The sequence below is a fragment of the Pygoscelis adeliae genome, unplaced genomic scaffold, assembly GCF_000699105.1.
Source record: "Pygoscelis adeliae isolate BGI_AS28 unplaced genomic scaffold, ASM69910v1 Scaffold24, whole genome shotgun sequence".
Classification (NCBI taxonomy): domain Eukaryota; kingdom Metazoa; phylum Chordata; class Aves; order Sphenisciformes; family Spheniscidae; genus Pygoscelis; species Pygoscelis adeliae.
Window position 1 is genome coordinate 5070289 of NW_008824806.1, and position 20539 is coordinate 5090827.

At 38.5% G+C, this 20539-nt stretch overlaps 1 protein-coding gene across 1 annotated transcript; it reads right to left on the minus strand.

The window, feature by feature from the left end:
* Window positions 1-564: 564 nt before the first annotated feature.
* Window positions 565-16055, minus strand: BST1 (bone marrow stromal cell antigen 1). Its single transcript, XM_009324096.1, has 9 exons — window positions 15822-16055; window positions 11970-12099; window positions 10742-10877; window positions 10170-10252; window positions 9520-9596; window positions 6437-6529; window positions 4490-4576; window positions 4005-4064; window positions 565-891 (listed from the first exon to the last, which is right to left on the minus strand). Exons 1-9 carry the CDS (start codon window positions 15989-15991, stop codon window positions 777-779), a joined length of 951 nt encoding a protein of 316 aa, XP_009322371.1. The 5' UTR covers window positions 15992-16055; the 3' UTR covers window positions 565-776.
* Window positions 16056-20539: the final 4484 nt, after the last annotated feature.

Sequence of the window (20539 nt, forward strand, 5' to 3'; positions counted from 1 at the left end):
AGCAGGCAGATGTCTGACTTGGCAGGTCTCATCTGAATTCGATATGCTAGAAATCTACTTATCACATCATGGTGGAAAACCTGTGGAGCTTTCTAGACCTGGTATTCCTGACTATTGGCTGTCCAGTGGCCAGGAAATAGCCAGCTGAGGAACAGCTGTGTGGATGACGAAGCAATCGATAGTATGTGGTAAAATACTGTATGCAAGTATGCAAGCCAGAATCTCGCTATATGATAGTTTCAGGTAAGTTTGGCCCAAGTACTGGGCTACTTATGAAAATTAGTTTAATTTTTCCACTGTCTCACCTAGTATGTCTTGTACTAAGTCAGCAATCTAAGCTCTCTCCCACCTGAATTCATATTTTCCCTTCCCAAAACATGATAATCAGACACTTAGTTTCCAAGGCCAAATGATAGGATTATTTTTACGAAGAAGTAAGCTGTGTGGGAGATGTATGACAGGCATAGTTTCACTTTTGTTTCTGAAATATGTGAATGGGAAGTATTATTCTCAGTTTAATTCTGGAGAATAAGGGTAAGGGGAAATAGCAATGCATTTCTTCTATTCAAGAAAAGGAAATGAAGGGTGAGGCTTTCTAGCAGCAGTAGGATAATTTTTTATACTAAAAGTAGTTGGTATCTAGATAGACGTATGCAGGGTTTTAATATGCAGGTTTGCCATTCCCAGAACTAGGGTGACAGTGCAGTTAGAAATTAGTTAAAGCCAAATTTATAGCCAGCTAAGGCAAACAGAGGACACGGATTCAGTTAATTAACTTAGTACACTAAAGCAAATCTGAACAAAAAGCCTACAAAAGAAACAAACATGAGCTTGTTCCAGCTGCCTCCTCTGCCTGAAGATATAGGTCCTCTTTGTGCTGTTGGTGCAGATCTAAAGAAAAGAAAACAAACAGGTTGTTCACAGCACAGAGCTGAGTTAGAATTCTTTTAAATATCAGGGGTTTGTTGCCAAAGATAAAGTTTGCAGTCCAAGTGCTGTTAGAAGTTTCTTTATAAGAGCTCACCACCAGATTCCCTTTGGCTGTCATGATTTTATAAACAGGATATCTGCGTGCAAAACCCTGGAAACACTCCTTTCTACCTTAATAGCTGAGCCTCCTTGTCTCTCCACATCCATTTACTGTCTCTGGCCTTACGCTTGAGACTGCATAGAGCTCTACTAGACAGCGGTGGTCCTAGAGGTCTGTATTTTTACAGCATTTGATACAATAGTATCCAGATCCATTTCTGTCTCCCTGACATTGCAATAACGCAAGTAATAAATACCACTACTAAAAGGTTGCATCTGGATTCCTTTCTGCTTATGTTTGTAAGCCATCTATGCCATCTAGTGGGTATTTTTTTACTTACAAGTTTTCTTCAAACGTCAGGGTGTCAATTTAACAAGCCAAAGTCTAAATCTTGACTCAGCAGCAACATAGTTCAAGTCTGGAGAGGAGTTAAGGGGCACTATCACTACCCATGAAGCCCCAAGTAAATTACAGCACCTTCTAGGTCATCCCTCTGATACCCTGACACAGCCCTGCTCCGCTGCTGTAACGGGAGTTGTGACAAAAAAGTCACTTGCACAACTCTGATATTTTTGGCTCAGGACATTATTGTCTGGAGGCTGAGAAGTCAGCTATCAGCCAGCTATTTGTAACAGCAAATAGCCGTCGTGAAAGGGCATGCAACAGAGCCTGCATGCCTAGTCTCACTACTTATTGCGGAAGTATGAAAATGCAACGTGTGTACACTGAGCACATGCTATGCAAAGGAAGCCTTTTCTTAACAGATACATGCTCTTAGTAGCGATACCACTACTGACCAAACTGTTCCCATGTCAGTTAATGGACCATCAGAGAGCGGGGATCCATCCACAGAGAAAACAGATCTAGAAGATAATCGTCAAATAATTTACATACATCTGCTTAAGGCTCTTTCTGAAGGGGCAGCTAATTTCAATTGAGATGTTATTTATTGCAGAGAAGTAAGTGATTTGTGGAAAAGTGTAAGTATTCATTGGCTTGAAGTATTTTAGTTACTTAAATTTCAGGGAGAGGCAATGATAGTTAGCATTCAGATTGGGAAGCTCTGTCTTGATTAGGGATAGCATAGATATGAAGTCAATCAAGGCTATTACATTGCCATGCATACAGGACGGAATAGAAGGCTCAAGAGGGAAAGAAGCAAGGAAACTTTTCCTAAGGAGGATGATAACAGCTGAATTGCTTAGTAGCTACCCCAGGAGAGTATGAGACTGGTGCTTAGAATATGCTAGTGATTATGTTAAGTACCGACATGGATGGAAAGGAAAAGGTAGATGCTCCCCTGCTTACATACTGCAAGAGCTATGTGGTAATACTGAAGAACTGGTATGCTCATCCCTTAGGTGAAAGAAAAAGGCATTAATGGTTTCCGAAAGCCTTTTCATCCAGATTTCCTCAGCTGAGGAATGCACCCACATCACAAAACTCTGAGGGAAATGGTTTAAAACCTGGGAGAAGAGAAAAATCTTCTGTTAAGAGTTCACAATACTATATTTTTTAAAGTCCTGTAAAGTGCTTTTTCCTCCAGTTTGTTAATATTGTCACCACGTTCACAGCTGTGGTTTTGCATGGGACAACTGTATTTTCCTTTGACACATGAACAAAAGCCTTACCATTCACTGGCAAAACAAGGAAACCCTATTTTAATCCACCATGCAAGTGGTATCTAGTAACAAACAAATGCCTTAACAGGCCTGAAAGCCTGTTCTATGGTCTACTACCTAGAAGGAGTCTGGAGCTATCAGTGATATCTAAAATGCCACTGTTTTCATCACACATTTATAGGTTGGTGCTGGGATATAATTTGGATGTAAGGATAAATGTTGTCGTATGACAAGATGAGTAAAAGCTTTCAGTGACCAGCAGGAACAGAGAATACTCACTTTCTCTGTAAGGGTCTATTCAAAACTGAACATATGCTACAGAAAGTGATATACACCTCCTTTTCTGTACCGCATGAAGCACTACTGCCACACAACGAGAGGCAGGTAAGCAGGAGTCGCACCACTCTGCTGCCATAACCAGGGACAGCAAATCAGGTTTTTCATAGCAGAAGTTGTCATTGCAATATTACACGGGTATTAACAAAAAGGACAGTAGGAGATAGGATGTGGCCAAATGTATGGATTATGCATAAAATAATATAACTAGAGAAAAACTTTTATGCATCTATGTATCCTGCAACTTTCCAAATTGTGAGGAAGTTTTCATATTCAGTATCTTATATGTACCTATACATGCAACAGCATATAGGTTAAGAAAGTTAAACACAATTGAAAACAGTCATCTTCACTGTAAATTCACTGAAATACATCATAAATTCATTTAATCCTTGTTATACAATAAAGAAAAATATGGACAGGAAGGGGAACTATTAAAACATAGTTTGGGAGTGATGCTTGCTAATTAAGAAGGTCGTATCTTGGATGTAACCTGCATTCTCTGCAGATAACCTATTGGCCCAAGGTAAATACATTAAAATATAGAACTTGGGTTTGCACACAAAATGGAAGATTAAAAAAAAACTTCCTCAAAATTCGGAATTGAAAGTTCCAGGAGATGAAGAAATGTTCTTTAGATCTGTTGTCATTTGACCTACAATTTCTTTATTCAAGGAAGAATATTAATGGAAACAATTTCAAATTTGTAATAGATTTTGCATCAGAACACTGATATTTACAAACTTCATTCATACCATCAGTGATATACTCTGTGATTGTGTGATCGATGAGAACTGATTAACACCTAAGTTTGAACACCAGGTGCCCACAGACAATTGTGCACAATTTGTAGATAGAAACTGCTTACTCAGTAAGTAATGAATTCAAGAATACTGTATATTGCATATGGGTGATATATATTAGATGATAGAAGTGGAATGTGTTGAACTGTTGACCTCTGCGTTATTTATTTGGTTGTAATGACACTGAGGATGGATTGAATTTCTTTTACTTACGATGAAAGGGTACACTTAGAATCATCAGGGTAATCCAGGCAGAGTAAGAACATTACAGACCTGTGAAGATATAAAATTATTTAGCATCTTTCAGGCAGAAAACTGAGGAAAACAAATGAAGAAATGACACAGACTCAACAGTATTACCATGTCTAAAGCTTCAATGATATTTATCTTAGAATCTACTGTGAATAACCAGAGCTGTGGATACTACTGTGAATAACTAGTAATTCTGCAGACATTCAAAAGTGTTTTTAACTGCTGTTTAGATTTTCAATCCAAATAAAGATTTTACAGTGAAGTGGAATACATGAGGCCATTTTCTGTGCCTGACATTGGGTAAATACAATGTTCCACTTAATTTTACAATTATACAATTAGGTGTAATGTTCTGCTTAAAGCACAGCTGAAAAATGCTAAGTCTGAAAAACGTGAGATTTAAAATAGATGAGGTGCTTCTGCATTTATGAAGGATTTTCACTTACTTGTAATTGTCAGTGCAGGTGACATCATAACCAAGGTTTTTCAGCCTGTTTTCTAGTATCTTTACAGTATGACTTCCACAGGAATCTCTGTGATAAAGGATTTTAATATTATTGCAAGACTTTTATTATCTAATTTCCTTTCACTGAACTTGATGGAATTAGTAAAGTAAATCCAATCCCCATTACTTTGCCTCTTCCATATTCCTTAACAGCTACAGAAAACTGGTGTACATTGCTATTTGTAATATTTCATTTGCTTACAGTCGTTTACCATTTTATACTCAGTTTGCAGAGACTGGAAGATTGGCTTCAGCCTGTGCAGCATTTGCAGATTCTATTAACCAGTATTCTCACATTTAATATTTCACCAGACAAACAGGAAAAGAGCTAAATAATTTTGTAAAATAATAGATAAGAGTTTCATTTGTAGTATTCTTTGGCAGTGATTTAGATGGTGCTGAAGTTGATGATAGCTGTCTTTACAGAATAAGTTGGTTATAATAAACTAGAATTATTCTTCTTGTTAGAAGCTTGTCCTCCATCTTGAATACAGAACAATAGAAAAACACAGGGAGAATGAAAAAAACCAGAAACAATCCTAAATGCAGCTTCTGTGCCTAGCACTGATTTTTGTTTTGTGGTCCAATTAGCAAAAGAAAGCTTGACATAGCACAGAACCTACTGAGACCTCTAAAACTTGCACCAATGTCAAGTATTAAGGTCAGTGTTACTTACCCCAGTAAATACTCATGACTCTAAAGAAACCACATGAGGATGAACAAACTAATTGTAAAGAGCAATTAATAAAAATACACAAAAATTCCCATGCATCCAGACAAGCACAAACTGAAAGATAAATTAACATTCAGTGCTTGTCTTAATTTTTCTTCGTAATAGAAGTTGCAAAGGTGAGCTATATATTTTTTCCCAGAAAGGTATGATTCTCTGATTTAAAGACAAAAGCTGAGAAATGCTAATCTGAACCATGCTTCTCTTGTCATAGACTCCACAGCACTATGGTAAAATACGCGGTCTGGGTTGGCCATGCCAAAATTTGATGAAAGAGAAGCAAAAGGAGATAGGAGAGAGAAGAGATGGGACGTGAAAAAGAAACGACTCAAAATTCATGGATATAACTAAAAAGGGTTGAGTAGCAAGAACAGAAGCCTCACTCTCCTAAGAATGCAGATGAAACCAGGGATTCAGCCACCAGTGGTGGACATGGTGACACCTGAGTCTATGCACATTTGTAGGGGCCCCCACAAAAGCTATAATGAATTAATTCTTCCTTTAATCAGTCCCAAACCAGGCCTAATTATTTTATTTTGTTAACTTCAAAGTCCATTTTCCACTGTGTTTCTGTTGAAAATCTTCACTTGGTCTTTGACTATTTACCAACAGGCTATTCTGTTTGGACTGATCTGTTTTTTGTTTAAATATAATTAACAGCAGAATTAGACCTGTTAAAGCCTACTTTTTGTTGTTGGATTGATTTTAAGTATTGAGAGAAGATAAGCCCCCTGGTGGTATTTCCCTACTTCTACTAATTTCCAAACAGTTAAGATAGGTGTAAATGAAAAGGATGCATTTGGCAAGGCGAAAGAAATATTTTACGTGAACATTTAATCTGAAATTCAGACTGACCCTTTTCTTATTAAAACTGTTGGTGATATATCTTCACTTAAGTACTGAGGTCCACACACGCATATCTCTAAACTAATAAGTGGACTCCAGACCTAATATTAGAATTTATTTTTATTTTGCCTAATTCTAGTATTTATATACTCTTTGGGAATGGCAGAGTATGCCTTGTATGTTAGTGAAAGCATCTAAAATATTTTTAGTTTAATCGCTATACAAATCTAACCAAATACAAAACTAAGGTGAAATTTTAGAGACAGGTTCAAAAAGGAGAAATGGATATTTTTTTTTGAAGATATAACTTACATATCTGGCCCTTCAATATCATCCACAACCCAGATGACAATTTGTGAGATTTTTTCTTTCTGGAGATTAGGTATTTCATAATCTGCAAAAAAACTGATTCAAGAAACAAACATTTATATAAAGAACAGGAAAAAGAAATGTTTTTTTCTCTTTGCAGTAATCAAAGCTCTAATACTCCTGTAGGATATGGGCTTGCTTTACATTTATATCTTCTGATTACAATCAGACTCAACACAGAGTAGAAAAAATCTGATTGACATTCTGAATGTCCTCAAAGGTCAAAGGCATTTAATCAGAAGTTTTGTTTTCATATTCTTCATCTTAGAGGGGCTCAGCTGAAAAAAAGTTACAACTTAGAGGTGAACCAGAATGAAGTGAACTTTAACAAATGCAAATACAAAACAAAAAACATTTAATACTTAGTAAAAAAAGAAAAAGGTCATTCTTGTAGTTATTGCTTTTAGACACAATACAGTTTTGCTTTAAATAAAAAACCAACAACAGCCAAATATATTTTCAGATACGAAATCACAGCAACAGTAACATGAAGTATTTGTCTAGGATACATAAGACCATAAAGGAGAAACTTCTAGACGTGTCCATCTCTGGCCTAGGAAGAATCTTCCACTTTATTACCTTGTATAAATTGACTTTGATAGGTATTTAAATGACAATTAAAACAAGACAATAAAATGGCAACTAAATCTTCTTACATTAAATGGAAGATGCCAAATCCAAAGGATTATTTTAATGTCTGTAAATTGAATTTTTTGTGAGATGCAGGCATTTCAATGCCACAGATTTCTAACCCTTCCAGCAAGATGTACTGTAATGATTTCCAACCTTTTAATTGCTCTTTTTTTTTTCTCAGAAAGCTTGTAAGGGCTGTGTCTGCACTGAGCCTGAGCCTAGGTCTGTGCTCTGATTTGCCTATCCTGGGTCTTTTTAAATGTCTACATCTGGGCTGAAGTGTCTCTTAGCCACTTTAAATGCTCTGAGACCCCCCCAGACGAGAAGGGACTGTTAGTTGTCACCTCCTGGATGGGACCGGTGGTGACAACCTGACCACCGCTCTGTCCTCCTGGTGCCTGCAGGCAAACTACTGGTGCTCTGGCGTGGAAGCACAAGACACGTGGTGGTTGTCAGTGTCCATTGGCAGCCAGCCAAGATGTGTTCATGAAGTTAGCAAGTTAATTTAAACTTCTGGAGAAGTGGAACATGAGGAGGTGGATACCAATAGTTGCCCTCTCTGGTCAAGTCTGGTATGGTGGCGGCTAACCAGAGACCAGTAGCAGCAACAGTAGGTTTGCTTCTCTGTCTAAGGTGTCCAAGCCTGCCTTAAACACATAGTGAAAATATAACAAAAAATAAAGATTCCAGTTATTATTAACTCATTTGCTCATTCATGCATATATTATTGCCAGCAAAAATGCAGCTTCCCCCAAAATATAAAGGAATCTTTAACTAGAGGAGTCAGAAACCGTGGAGGAACAATGTACAATTGACTTCAGTAAATCAATTCTTGAACCAACTAATATTATTAAATAAGTCTGCCAACTACGTTCAAACTGTGTGAATGAGCAAGTTATTTTGCAGTGATGTGAGAAATAAATCTTAACTGAAATGGTAACAGGTAACTTAATAATGATTTAAGTGTACAAACTGTAACGCAGGATAAACTTTGGAAGTGGCTTTGAAATGCCTGAAAACAGACGAGAGAGATGTTTAGGAAGACAGGTAGATCTTTCAGATTACATTCTGCTATTAATTATTCAACTCTAAGCCTCTTTCAAACAAGATCTCTTAAATGAATTCAGTCATAAATGGGCCAGAAGATACACAGCAAAGAAAACAGATGGAGTAACTGGCTTTGTTTTTTTCATGGCAGGCTCTGTTCCAGTGGTGGAGATTTCACTGGTCACGATACAACCAGACAGGCGACCCAGGGAACTGGTAGAAAGAATTCATTTATGTATAAGAGGTTTCTGAAACAAGGAATCTGTAGATTAACAGAAATAAGGAATCTCATTCTGAAATAAGGACTCTATACGGGATGCTGGGCATCGACCTGCTGCCAGGAATTATCATCTGCAGAAGACTTGATCCCAGCTGACCACCTGACCAACCCAAGGAGACCATTTAAGTCTTCTTGATTAGCTGAAAGCTGTGTACAGAGATGGACCTTTTGGGGGATGGAGGTAAGTAGGTAGTAGGTGTTTTGGAACAGATGGTTCTTGTTTCTCTCCTATCCAGAGATAAAATTAACTTTTCAATGTTTATTTTTAGTCCTCAGTGAGCACACAGGAGCAGGATCTGTTCTATGGGTTTATTTTAAGATATTTTTTTTAACTGCTTTGGACAGGACAGTTGCTGAGGTAAGAAAAGATGTATTTTTCATCAAAGGTAGGCAGTCACTACAGCCACATATTCAGTAAAAGTTCTTAAAGGTGTATTTTTACAATAAATCTTAAATATAAGCTTAGATGAACTTCTGCATAGTGGTACACTTGTAAATCAAGGAAAATACATCTGTCCTTAATATGTGAGGGAATAAGGAGAAGAGGGAGCTAATCCTTGCTATTATCCTTCTCAGTGAGATTTTTTGCTTTCTTAAACCATAATGGATCTCAAACTACCTCCTCTCTTGGTCATGGAGAAATAGCAGGAGCAAGCACTTTCGCTATAGAACTTACCAAGTTTGCCCCTAGGCCTGACAGGCTACACTCCCTGTAACAATGTCCTTGGAGATGTCCCTGAATAGAAATTTTGTAACACTCATCTTTTTGAAGACATACACATTTTGCCACAGTATGTTGGCTGACTTGAAGGCTGCTTTCAAAGAGCATTCATCCTGCTTGCCACAGCAGTTTGTAAAATGCAGGAGTCAAAAGGACTGTTTTCATCCATTTCATGTTAATTCCTCGGGACAATTAACAGTTGTCCCCACAACTCAGCAGACTTTGATGCAACAGGATCTTTCAGCTACATTTCTCACGCTTTGTGCAGCAGAAGACCCAAACAACTGGTTGACCCTTTATTGCAGGTATCAGACCTTGTACCCATAAATAAGTCAGTTTTCTTACCCTGGGTCTGGATAAGCTCCTCCGACTGCAGAACCATTCAACAAGACATGTATCACCCCAGAACTGTGCTGCGCATACTGCAATACATAACAATTTTTTTTCAGAACTCATCTTACAGATTTGTCATATGACTTGGTATTGTATTGCAGGCAACAATGACCAAGGAAAGAATTTTACCAAGAAGAGTATCAGAATTGTGAAAATAATATCAAACTAGCACCCTAGCAGGCCACTACAGCAGAGAGGACAAGAATTCAATGCATCTTCTCAAACTATTTTCTCAAACCTATAGTTTTTTCAGCATAGGAGGAAAGCATTTTGGCACTTTCTGTTGGGTTTGACCTGTGAATAAAGGCTGCCAAATGTCACTTAGGACCTGTATTCAGTAGACAACTAGTGTGCTGATTCTGCTCAGTATACGCTTATGTATTAACAAGGCTAACACAGAATTTTAACACATTATCTAGCTAATGTGAAAGTTAGGTTCCCCTTGCTACAACACTGTACCCAGTCTAAAAAAGCGTATTTGTATCATAGAAAATAATCTAGCACAGTTACAGACTTAAATCTGTTTTGATCCAGTGATGTTTTCCTGAACCACCCAGGACACGCTCACTAATGTACGAAGTCAGCACTAATGCGTTATTTACAGTGATTGAGGCCATCCTCCAGAAAGATTCCACCGCGTTGTTTTCACATTCCTCCGTGGTAGGGCAGGATTCATAGTCCAGTCCTGTAGGAAGGCATGTGATTTGTGCTATTAGAGAGACGATAACGACCGTAAAAAGTGACTTTAGAAAGCAATTAAATATATTCCTGCATTACTCTCTGAACATACAAGATGGTTTGACATAACACTGGAAAGCTGACAGCTGTATTTTTTTCTATCATTTTCCATCCTTTGCAGTTTACACAAACAATGACATTCTGTGGACTCAATAATTTGGCTGAAACAGCTCTAAATCTATACTTGGGATGCAGAGAGCTCCAGGTTCAGAGGACTGAGAAGGACATTTAGCTCCTGTGCAGCACTGTTTAGATTTCACTGTGTGCTCCCCTGACTGCAATGTTAAATATTCACACAAAACAGCAGAGAATGAGACAGTGAAGCTATATCTGATTTTTCTTGGGGTAAGAGCAAAATGAGCTCCTCCAGAACACAGCAGTCAGTCTCCATTATGGTTTTACAGACAAATGTTTAATGTAGCACTCATCGTCTTACCAGTGCTGTTTGCCTGCCCACACCAGTTTAGAAAATCTCCACAGAAGCCGAACAGAGTATCACCCAGAGCCATGTAGCGGCGGCCTCTGCCAGCAAAGCTATTGACTAGCAGCTGATTATTTTCCCAGAAGAGAGACTATATAAAAAAAGGAAAAAAAAAAGAGAAGAAATGAACCATCACTTGGGTGTGGACACAATGAGCTTACGGGGTGTTAAAAACAGTTTAAAATACGTTTTGGTATTTCTTTCAAAATCAAGCTAATAACCAGAAATGCTAGCTACCTCTTTAGAGGAACAAAGTTTGTTATTACAGTGATGTAAATTATGATTACTAGAGGCTTGAGGGGCATTCATACCATGCTGGGAATGGATATAGACCTATATTAAATATAGTTAGGCCTAGCTTTGCCTTCCTCAAAAGACAGATTTAGGAAAAGGGAGAAAAAAGGGAAGACATATTTATAAGTGAGATATATCTTACCAGAATTCTCTCATACTACTCTGTTGGCTTACAGTGTGAAAAAATCATGTCTAGCTGTTATTACTGTGTTTGCAAAACTCTTTCATGAATTAAGCTATGTTGACAGGAGTATTTCTTGGTTTAGCTTGTATCATTTAGAGATAAGGAATAATTGTGCTAGAAGAAAAACTGCTTTAAAGCACAACCTTTTAGAGAAGGCCAAAGCACGCTTTCTGATGGGATACGATGGCACAAAGAACCATGTTTTTTGCACTTTCACAGTTCTGTGCAATTGCCAGCACATCAAAGACTTACTGTTTTCTAGCATATAATGGCGTCTTATCTCATTTCTGCTTATGCTTGTTTAACATGTCAATGTTTAACATGTCATTGCCCTTGGACTTGGCTGTGAGGAGTGGAAGCAGAAGATGATACCAGGCACCATCTTTGCAGGCAGAGCACCTAACTTGAGGAAAAGTAGACGTGGAAGTTCAGGGACTACAATAGAGCTCCTGGCACAGCAGGAAAAATGGGGGATCTTTGCAGAATGAAAATAGACAAGTTGCTGAGAAGTTACTGCACAAAATAAATGCAGCCAAACACATTGAAAAATGCCATCAGGCTTGAGCCTAGTTTGTAAACTACAGAGAGGCCAAAAATAATGAATCATGAGTCAGCCACAGAAGGACTCTTAGTCAGTTTTGAACTGTGTCATGGAAAATCTGCTGGATGTCACAGGACTGTTACCATAACATTAATAATCATTACCTTGTTAGGTGGAATTGTGTGCAATGACAGGTTGATAAATAATTCATAGTCCTTAGGTAGAATGCTGCAAGGATCCTTGTTAATAAATGCATTTTTAAATGCTTCCCATATCTGTGAACAATTCTTCTCACTGTAATCATTGAAACAAACAAATAGAAATGTTTTTTCAAAGGACAGCAAGAAAGTCATTTGTTCATAACTTCTTCAAATTCCCAAATTAAAAACCCCACAAGGTTAAGATAGAAAACTGAAGTCAGGGTGGTAGAAAACTTGCAACCCAGAAAGAGCATATAGGTCTTGTCTTTTCCTGATTCCTAGCAGCAGCAGATTAGGAAGAAGTAGCAATGAAAATATAGGATTTACAGTGTGCAATTAGAAATACATAGTAATTCAACAACAATCTTAGAAGGTACAGTATACACAGCAAGCTTGCTATGCAGCATTGTAGAAATAGTGAAGAAAACAGCTTGCTTTGAAATGTTCCATATTCAAAAAGCCATTTCAATTAAAGCATAGCTAAATATGCAAAGCTACTGGAACATAAAATTACTCTTAAAATGTCAGATTCAAGTGCAGGAGGAGTTACTAAAAAGTTTCCATGGTAGAACAATGGTTTTGACAAAGAGATGCCTTCTGTATGATGCAGCTTTACGTTGCTGGAATGACTACACTGACCATGTGGGGGACACACTGTCACTGTGCAGTAGCTACGAGAATACTGTTAGGATTCAGCATTTAAACTGCTCGTGTGTGGGAGGCTGAAATAAGACGCTAGGCTGTGCACTTCAACAGTTCCCTTCTGCCAGCTCTGCACTGGGGACAATAATCTCCTGCGGAACGACAGGACAGGCCATCTAGGGATGGAAGTGTCTTATCGCTCTGGATTTGCAGGATCTCATGTGTCATAGCTCTGAGCCTGCCTGGAGTAATTAAAAAGGGAATTGCTACTTTCACCACTTTCCCACAGTATCTTCCCCGCATATGCTGTGACAATGTCTATGCTGGGAACACTCTGCAGAACAACAGTAGGCCTGGTAAGTAAACCAAACTTTGCCATTAGAATGTTTTGCTCATTTAATGTCATCCATAGACAGTGGGCTTTCTGCTGGCGCTTCTCCTTGTGAGATTCTTTAAGTAGCTGCTTTGTGATGCTGAATGTGGCAGATACTTTAAAGTTAAAGGACCCCTTGTGAGGAGCTATGCAGCTCCCATGCAGGAAATAGACCGCAGATTCTCTTACAATAATCTCTGGTCATGCTTCCAACAACTATATAAAATAAACCAATATACCATAAGCAAATAATGGGATATTGATCTGAAAATCTTCAGTGATGCAATATGACTCTTGATCAGTAGTTCCAATGTTTAAATAGCTTTAGTTGACAAAAGGATTTGCACCCTATTTCTGATTTCAAGCTGTTAAACTTTAGCTTCTGACAATTGTATATACTCATGTCTTACTCTGCTAGAGCTGTCTACTATAAGCATTCACTTATTCATGCTAGTACTTGTAAATTATGATCAACTGAACTCTTAACATCTTTCTTGACAGTTGAATCCAGCAGTAATTTTCTGGTTAATTCACTTACTGTATTTTTTTCTTCATGTCTTCTCATCCAGGTTTGAACAGCTTGTAAATCAGAAGGATTATTCTGCTCTGTTACTCAAAATTTCTTAGCTGGCAAAAATACTTTTTGAAACTACAGGGTGGGGAAGGACTGTAGCTCAGGACAATTCCTTCCAATCTTAATAGACACTAATAAGTCGTATTAGATTTATTTCATATTAGTCAGTTAAAAAAAATGTTTTCAAAACTTCTATTATATACTACCAATAAAGAAATATGGGGGAAATGCACTACAGGAACATTTGTGTTATATAGCATACTCCTACTTGAAAATTTCAAATATGATTTTCATTCAAATCCCACACTTCTATATGACCATAACATTTTGTAAAATGCCTCTTTTAACTGCCATTTTGCATGTTCTGTTTTAACATAAAGGAAAGTTTTTCTTATGTTTCTATAAACATCTTTACGTTTTAACTATGTTGCAGTATAAAGACATGCTTTGCTAGCTTTTCTGTTAGCAAAGTATTTTTAAAAAACTATTCTATTTACACATAAATTCAGAAGCAAAACCTGTCCAGGTGGCTATGCCTGTGTAAAAGCTAGCCTGGGGGCAATTAAGAAACAGACAATGAACAGAAAGGGTTATAAATAATTAGAATATCTGTTTTGCACCTGTGCAATATAAATTTCCATTTTGTTTAGATTATACTATTTGCTTATAGACCTAAGGAAAAGAGAAAAAAACACATTACATTAATTGTGCAGCTCTTATTTTTACAATGTCATTTTGGGCCTTAATTCAGGAAAGCAGTCCTGATGTCCAGCCTGGCTTCATGCTATTCTGAGCAAGAATACCTTGATGAGTGTGTTCAGACTTCTCAATTTTAAAATTATATTGTGAAATTGTCACAGGAATTAATTAGCCCACAAAACTGTCATAAACATGAGACATATAGAAATAATTTCAAGAATATTGTATTTACATTTCTAGAAGCCCAAATCTAGAAGCCCAAACAGTTAACAATAAAGTTAACATTTCCACAATAATAATCCTTTATGTTGCTCATTTTAGTGTATTCTGTATTATTAGTCATGTCCTGCTTCAGATATAAATGAAGTGACATCTGTTAACTCCAACAGGAACTCTACCTATCTAGAGCCTACGGCAAGACCAGACTTCATATACCTACACAACTGTTAACTGACTTAAGTTTTCATAGTTTGTATTATATATTATATTGTAGCTGTGTAGAAATCTATAGTTAAAGTTTACTGGCATCTTCCACTGGGACGTGTTTATAAATCTGCCAAACTTGAATTGTTCAGCTGAAATTTTAGTACCGTGTTATTGGCATTAGGATGATTTTTTCTTTCATGAGGAACTTGAACCAAAATGCTTCTGGTAAGTTAAGAACGTTATTAGAAAGAAACATGTTGGTTTGCCTTTGTTAAAAGCCATGAACCTGTTTTCAGTCCTGTATCTTCCTGTTTTGCAGCAGGAACTGAAAATGGGAGGTTGGGGGAAGAAAGTGATATTTGCTGACATTATGCAACATAATCTAACCCTGTTTAAGACCACGATTCAGTGCTGCAGGAACCCAGCCAGGCCCCCTCTGCAAATACCTCTTCAAACTATCAGGAAAAATTTTAGTGGCAGAATAAAGGACAACTCCAGGAGACTGTCCTTCTTATTTTTCTCTTTTTTACCAAAGTCCAAACAATGTAAGGAAGACAGAAAAAGTGGTAATTTTAGCAAAGTGTGTGACTTACCTCCAGTTCTGTGTAATTAACACAGACAATGAAAGCTCATGGGTAATCATACTTCAGCAGTTGATTACTACTTGATTTTTCAGGTGGATGAGCTAATCAGTCTCTTTCAGTACCACAGGATAGCTATAAAGTGTAGTGCTTTCCTTCTTACATGACCTGACATACAAGGCATGCAAAGTAAAGCTGGTCTCCCCAGGAGCGCTGTCAGATTTGGTACTTCAGAAATACCATCCCCAGCATTTCTGTGCAGTGTTCTCCTTACAGAACACTGTGGCACTAGGGGGGGAGAAATGTGAAATAAAAAGTTGAAGGATTAAAAATCTTGCCTTAATTACACTACTTTTATTAATACAACATCCATCAAAGTTCCTTTTTTGTTTCCAGACAGCTACAAGCATGTTGGCTTCAATAGGATCACTTTCATGGCTAGGAGCAAAACATCAGGCTTCTGATCAACAACCATTTTGTGCAGAACATAAAAAACTAATCCAGAAACAAGCAAAACTTACCCAACAGCAGGATTCACAGTTCTAATATAGTCATAGCATCTTCCGATGACAACACTTTCCAGGTTTTGTGTTGTACCTTCACCTTTCCACTTCTTTCCCTGCACTTCTGAGAAGCTGTTCGTAAACAGAACACAGACAAGTAAGAGAGACAAAAAAAGGCTCTTCATCATGAATTCTTGACAACCCAAGTTCTTAAAAAAAAAAGGAGAGTTAAATAAAAAAAGGAGACTTAAATGATACAATTTAAATGGAAACCTGGAGGCTTAACATTCAATATTTTCAATACTGGCTATAGCTCTGTACATAAAAGACGAAGTTAGACGGAAATCTGAACCTTGCTGGGGACTGTAATCTAACTGTTTCCTGGAACGATTGCAGCACAGGGATACATCACTTCCTCATGCCTAACTGTTTCCCACTTCAGAAAAACGAGACTTTTAAGGTCATGATATTGCCACCTGGTGATAACTGGGAAGAATTACAATATATTTCAGTAAAAGGAGAAAAAAACTCTTTACCACTTCAGTATTTATGATGCCTTAGGTTTGCTTAATACTCGTTGCCATGCTACACCTTTGTCCTGGTTTCAGCAGGGATAGAGTTCATTTCCTTCCTAGGAGCTGGTACAGGGCTGTGTTTTGGATTTAGGGTGAGAACAAAGTTGATAACACACCGATGTTTTAGTTGTTGCTACATAGTGCTTACACTAGCCAAGGACTTTTTAGTTTCCCATGCTCTACCGACTGAGAAGGCTGGAGGGGCACAAGAAGCCGGGAGGGGGCACAGCCAAACTGGCCAAAGGGACATTCCATACCATGTGACGTCATGCTCAGTACATAAACTGGGGAAAGCTGGCTGGGGGGGCCGCTGCTCGGGGACTGGCTGGGCATCGGTCGGCGGGTGGTGAGCAATTGTACTGTGCATCACTTGCTTTGTGTATTATTATTATTATTATATTATTATTGTTCTTATTATTTTATTTCAATTATTAAACTGTTTTTATCTCAACCCACAAGTTTTTCTCACTTGTGCTCTTCCAATTCTCTCCCCCATCCCACCGGGGGGGGAGGAGCGAGCGAGCGGCTGCGTGGTGCTCAGTTGCCGACTGAGGTTAAACCATGACAACCTTCCTAAAACTTCACAAGGGCTTGCAAGCAACATTTTTTAAACCAGTTTCTTTTTGTTTTAAAAGTGCTACACTTTTTACACGTATTTCTCTAATGGCTGAAAAAAAATTCTGAAATATGTATCAAGAAATATGCAGGTGCTGATCTCATAAACACCCAAATTCTCAGGTGATCGTGTATCACACATAGGGGTTACATTAGTCAGCTTTTTCCACCTCTCCCCTGCATACTGACAGCAACGTTTTCGTGTGATGATATGTGTTCTAAAGTCTTCTTCATGATAAAACCGCCTTGCAGGCAGGAATCAATCATAACGAGAACCAACAGGATTAAGACATACTTCCTGTGCACTGAAGAGATCTCTTCAACTTCTGTTTACTCTTTTTCTCCTTCCAGCTTCTTTTCCCAAAGTACTTCATTAGATCATCAAATGGCGTCAATTAATCTAATCTTCAGTGTAAATATTCTGTGGTATACACTGCTGCAAATACAGCCACACTACTTTTCTCCTTCTTTAAAAAAAGTTATTTTTTTAACCTTAATTTGTCTATGGACTCACATTTCTGAGGAACATGCTGGTTCTTTTTCTATTAAACAGTCTCCACGCCTCAGTGAATATATACATCTTAATTATTTATGTACTTATGTATACAGTGTCATGCTTACATTGATGCATGGGTACTTAGCTGATGGATTTTGCTGAAGGCAAAATCTTGCTAATCATCAAGTAAATTGCTGATGATAGGTTTCTCCTGTAAATGTGATAGAAAGACAACCAGTTGGTTTGTTACCTGCAACAGAGTCTTCAAGAAAGCCAGATTTACCCAGAAATGGATGTGTAATGTTGGGCTTGATATGGTGGAGACACAGCAAATGCTGTACTTCACTTCAGATACTTCTCTGATGCTTTTTCTCCCTATTTCTCCTCCTAACCTCTCTGAAACATGGCCATGCTGATAGGGCACCAGCATGTTAATAAAATGGTTTCAAGTCACTGCTTTGGGTTCAGGATTAGAGAGTGCAATACTCCATGGAAGTCAATTATTTTTTTTTTATTATCAGCAACTTTGCTGCAACCAAATTTTGCCCAATAATTTCAGGGCTAACTGAAACCAGAGGCATCACTGATGTGATCTTCTACACAGAACAGGCAGAAATTGTCACTGATTTTTGCATCAAGACTAAAACTTCTGCTTAAAATATACAATATAAATTAAAAAGACATAAATATGAATACCAAGTTTTGGAATGGCTTTTCTCCAAGGACATACTAGGTTGGGACTCATCAACTCTGGGGAGAAGATGTGGGTGCTGCTCAGTGGTGTTCTCCAAAAAAGAGACGACCTGTCATAACATCCCAGAGGGAATGGAAATAAGTCCAACAACTCCTGGGATCCCCATCTCATCCTCTATTGAGCTCCTTTTCCTCACTGGCCGCTTCTAGAAACACAACATAGCGCCAGAAGGGCCTTTGATTTGACTCAGCATAGCCATTTTTAATTTATGTTCTTAGTTTTGATTTAAATGCTTCACATGATGGCTAAACTAACACACCACTGGGGAAATTGTTCCAACAGTTTGATAGCCTTGAGTATCAAACCTTAGCTCTGGCCTGAAGTTGTCTACCTTTAGCTTCCAGTCATTGGATCTCATGATGACTTTTTCTGTTACATTAATGAAGAATCTACCCTCAGAAATCTTCTCTCCGTGTAAATTCTTGTAGAAAATGACCAAGTCTCCCCTTAAACTTGTCCATGAAAAATACAGTATTTTAACCCCATTATCAAGCACTTTCTCTTGTAGTATTTTACTTCACTGCCACGAACTGGCTGTCCATTTTGCCTCCCAAGGTCTGGCAATTCATGCTGGATGCAGGTCACTGTCCCTTGCTCTCTGCCCTTCTCTCCTAGAAGTGGTTATTGCCCATAAAGCAGAGTCAGCAAAATCAGCAGCAGATCTGCTCTGGAGATACTCTAGTTCACAAACTGAATATTAACTCAAATGACCATGAAATTCAGCATATGTTTATATTCTGAAGCCCTGGAAGATGAGGAATGGACACGTTCTCTCTTGTTATTTCTACCAGATGGGAGTGGTAACTTCCAGCAGAAGGAAGGTGCAACAGGTGGGAACATTAATCCTCTGTTGTTACTCAGGCACGAATTGCTGGCAGAATAACCCAAATTCTGTACAACCTCATGCTTTAGGCTTGGAAATATGACCTTGGAACTGCTCCTATTAACAAGCTCCTCTGTAAGCAATGAACTTCACCAAACATAGTTTCTTGAGGGTTTGTGTCTTTGGTGCATAATTCTATGTACAGCAGTAACCCAAGGTCTCAGCCGCTCCCTTGTGTGCTATGATACACTCTTGTGCAAGAAATGCACAAGCCCAAAGCCAGAGCTGTGCTTACTAGCCAAGCAGTAAATGCAACCACGTGCTGGCTGGCCAGCTGCATAACACCTGTGCTTTGCCTTCCTCTTCTTCTCTCATGTGTAACTGCTTTTTTTCCCCAAAGTTGTACGAATTTAACCTTTCAAGATTCATACATATCTGCACATATGATTAAGTAGGCCAGCATGTTCAAAAGTCCTTGGAGGTGGAAAGGATGAATGGAAAAGGAAACACCCAATACTGCAATTGCTTAAGCCTCATTTCCTTAGATAAAGAGGTAAGAAGATTATTGTGCGCAGTGTGATCTAGATAACCCTCATCACATGACCTCTCCTCCTCAATTCACTGTCTACTACTTTTACCAGCAATAATTTCACATTTTATTCCCAAGCATTAGTACATTGAGGAATACTGGACTAAAAATGTGTGTGCCTTTGCCCGCAATATTTCAATCTGTTTCCAATTAATTGCTTACATCTATACATTAGCTAGCTTTTAATCTATTTAATATCTGCAACAGATTTTGTACAGTAATAGTTTTCAGTTGGAAAGGTCTGCTGCATTTATTGTATGTTTGACGGTGCATTTTGGGGACATTTACTACACATTGCCACATTGGCCGAGTTACACCTTTTGTCAAACTGATGCGTATCTCAATTCTGCCGAGTGTTCCTACTTTTTTGGAAATGTTGCATGGGCAGATGAATATCAAAGGCTCACGTTCCGGCTTCTTCTGCCTGGGATGTTAAACAAATGCAGCATTTAACTCTGCTTATCTGGCACAAATGCTGCAAGAAGTTGGGTGCAGATTCCCCACCGCCAGCCAGTCTGGGACACATCATACTTTTTCCCTCACACACAGCAGTTCATCTGCAGACACTGTCTGTATTCCCCACGTTGTCATCTCCTCAGTTTATCCGGGTGAAGCGAGTTCTCTTTACTTCATGTAAACGCACAGTGCAATTTCTAATTCCTTCCGAATTAATTATAAAGGCACAAAAACTGCTGTGACCCCGGCGTGCCAGTTACCTGGGGGGCACGTAGACCCGCCACCACGGGACAGCGGCCGTGCCCTGGGCGCAGCCCGGGAGCCCGCCTGCACCAGAAGCCCCTCCCGCAGCTCTGGTCAGCCTCGCCCACCCACATTTTGCAGGCCTGGCTCCTGAGCGCTGCCCGCCACGCACAGCGGCGGAGCAG

Excerpts from the sequence above, each read along its gene's own strand:
- BST1 (XM_009324096.1), bottom strand. The coding sequence starts at position 15,991 with ATGATGAAGAGCCTTTTTTTGTCTCTCTTACTTGTCTGTGTTCTGTTT. Across the intron at positions 10,878-11,969 it reads ACACAATTCCACCTAACAAG|TCTCTCTTCTGGGAAAATAA; the intron begins GTAATGATTATT and ends TTTTTTATATAG. Across the intron at positions 4,577-6,436 it reads GATATTGAAGGGCCAGATAT|AGATTCCTGTGGAAGTCATA; the intron begins GTAAGTTATATC and ends CCTTTATCACAG.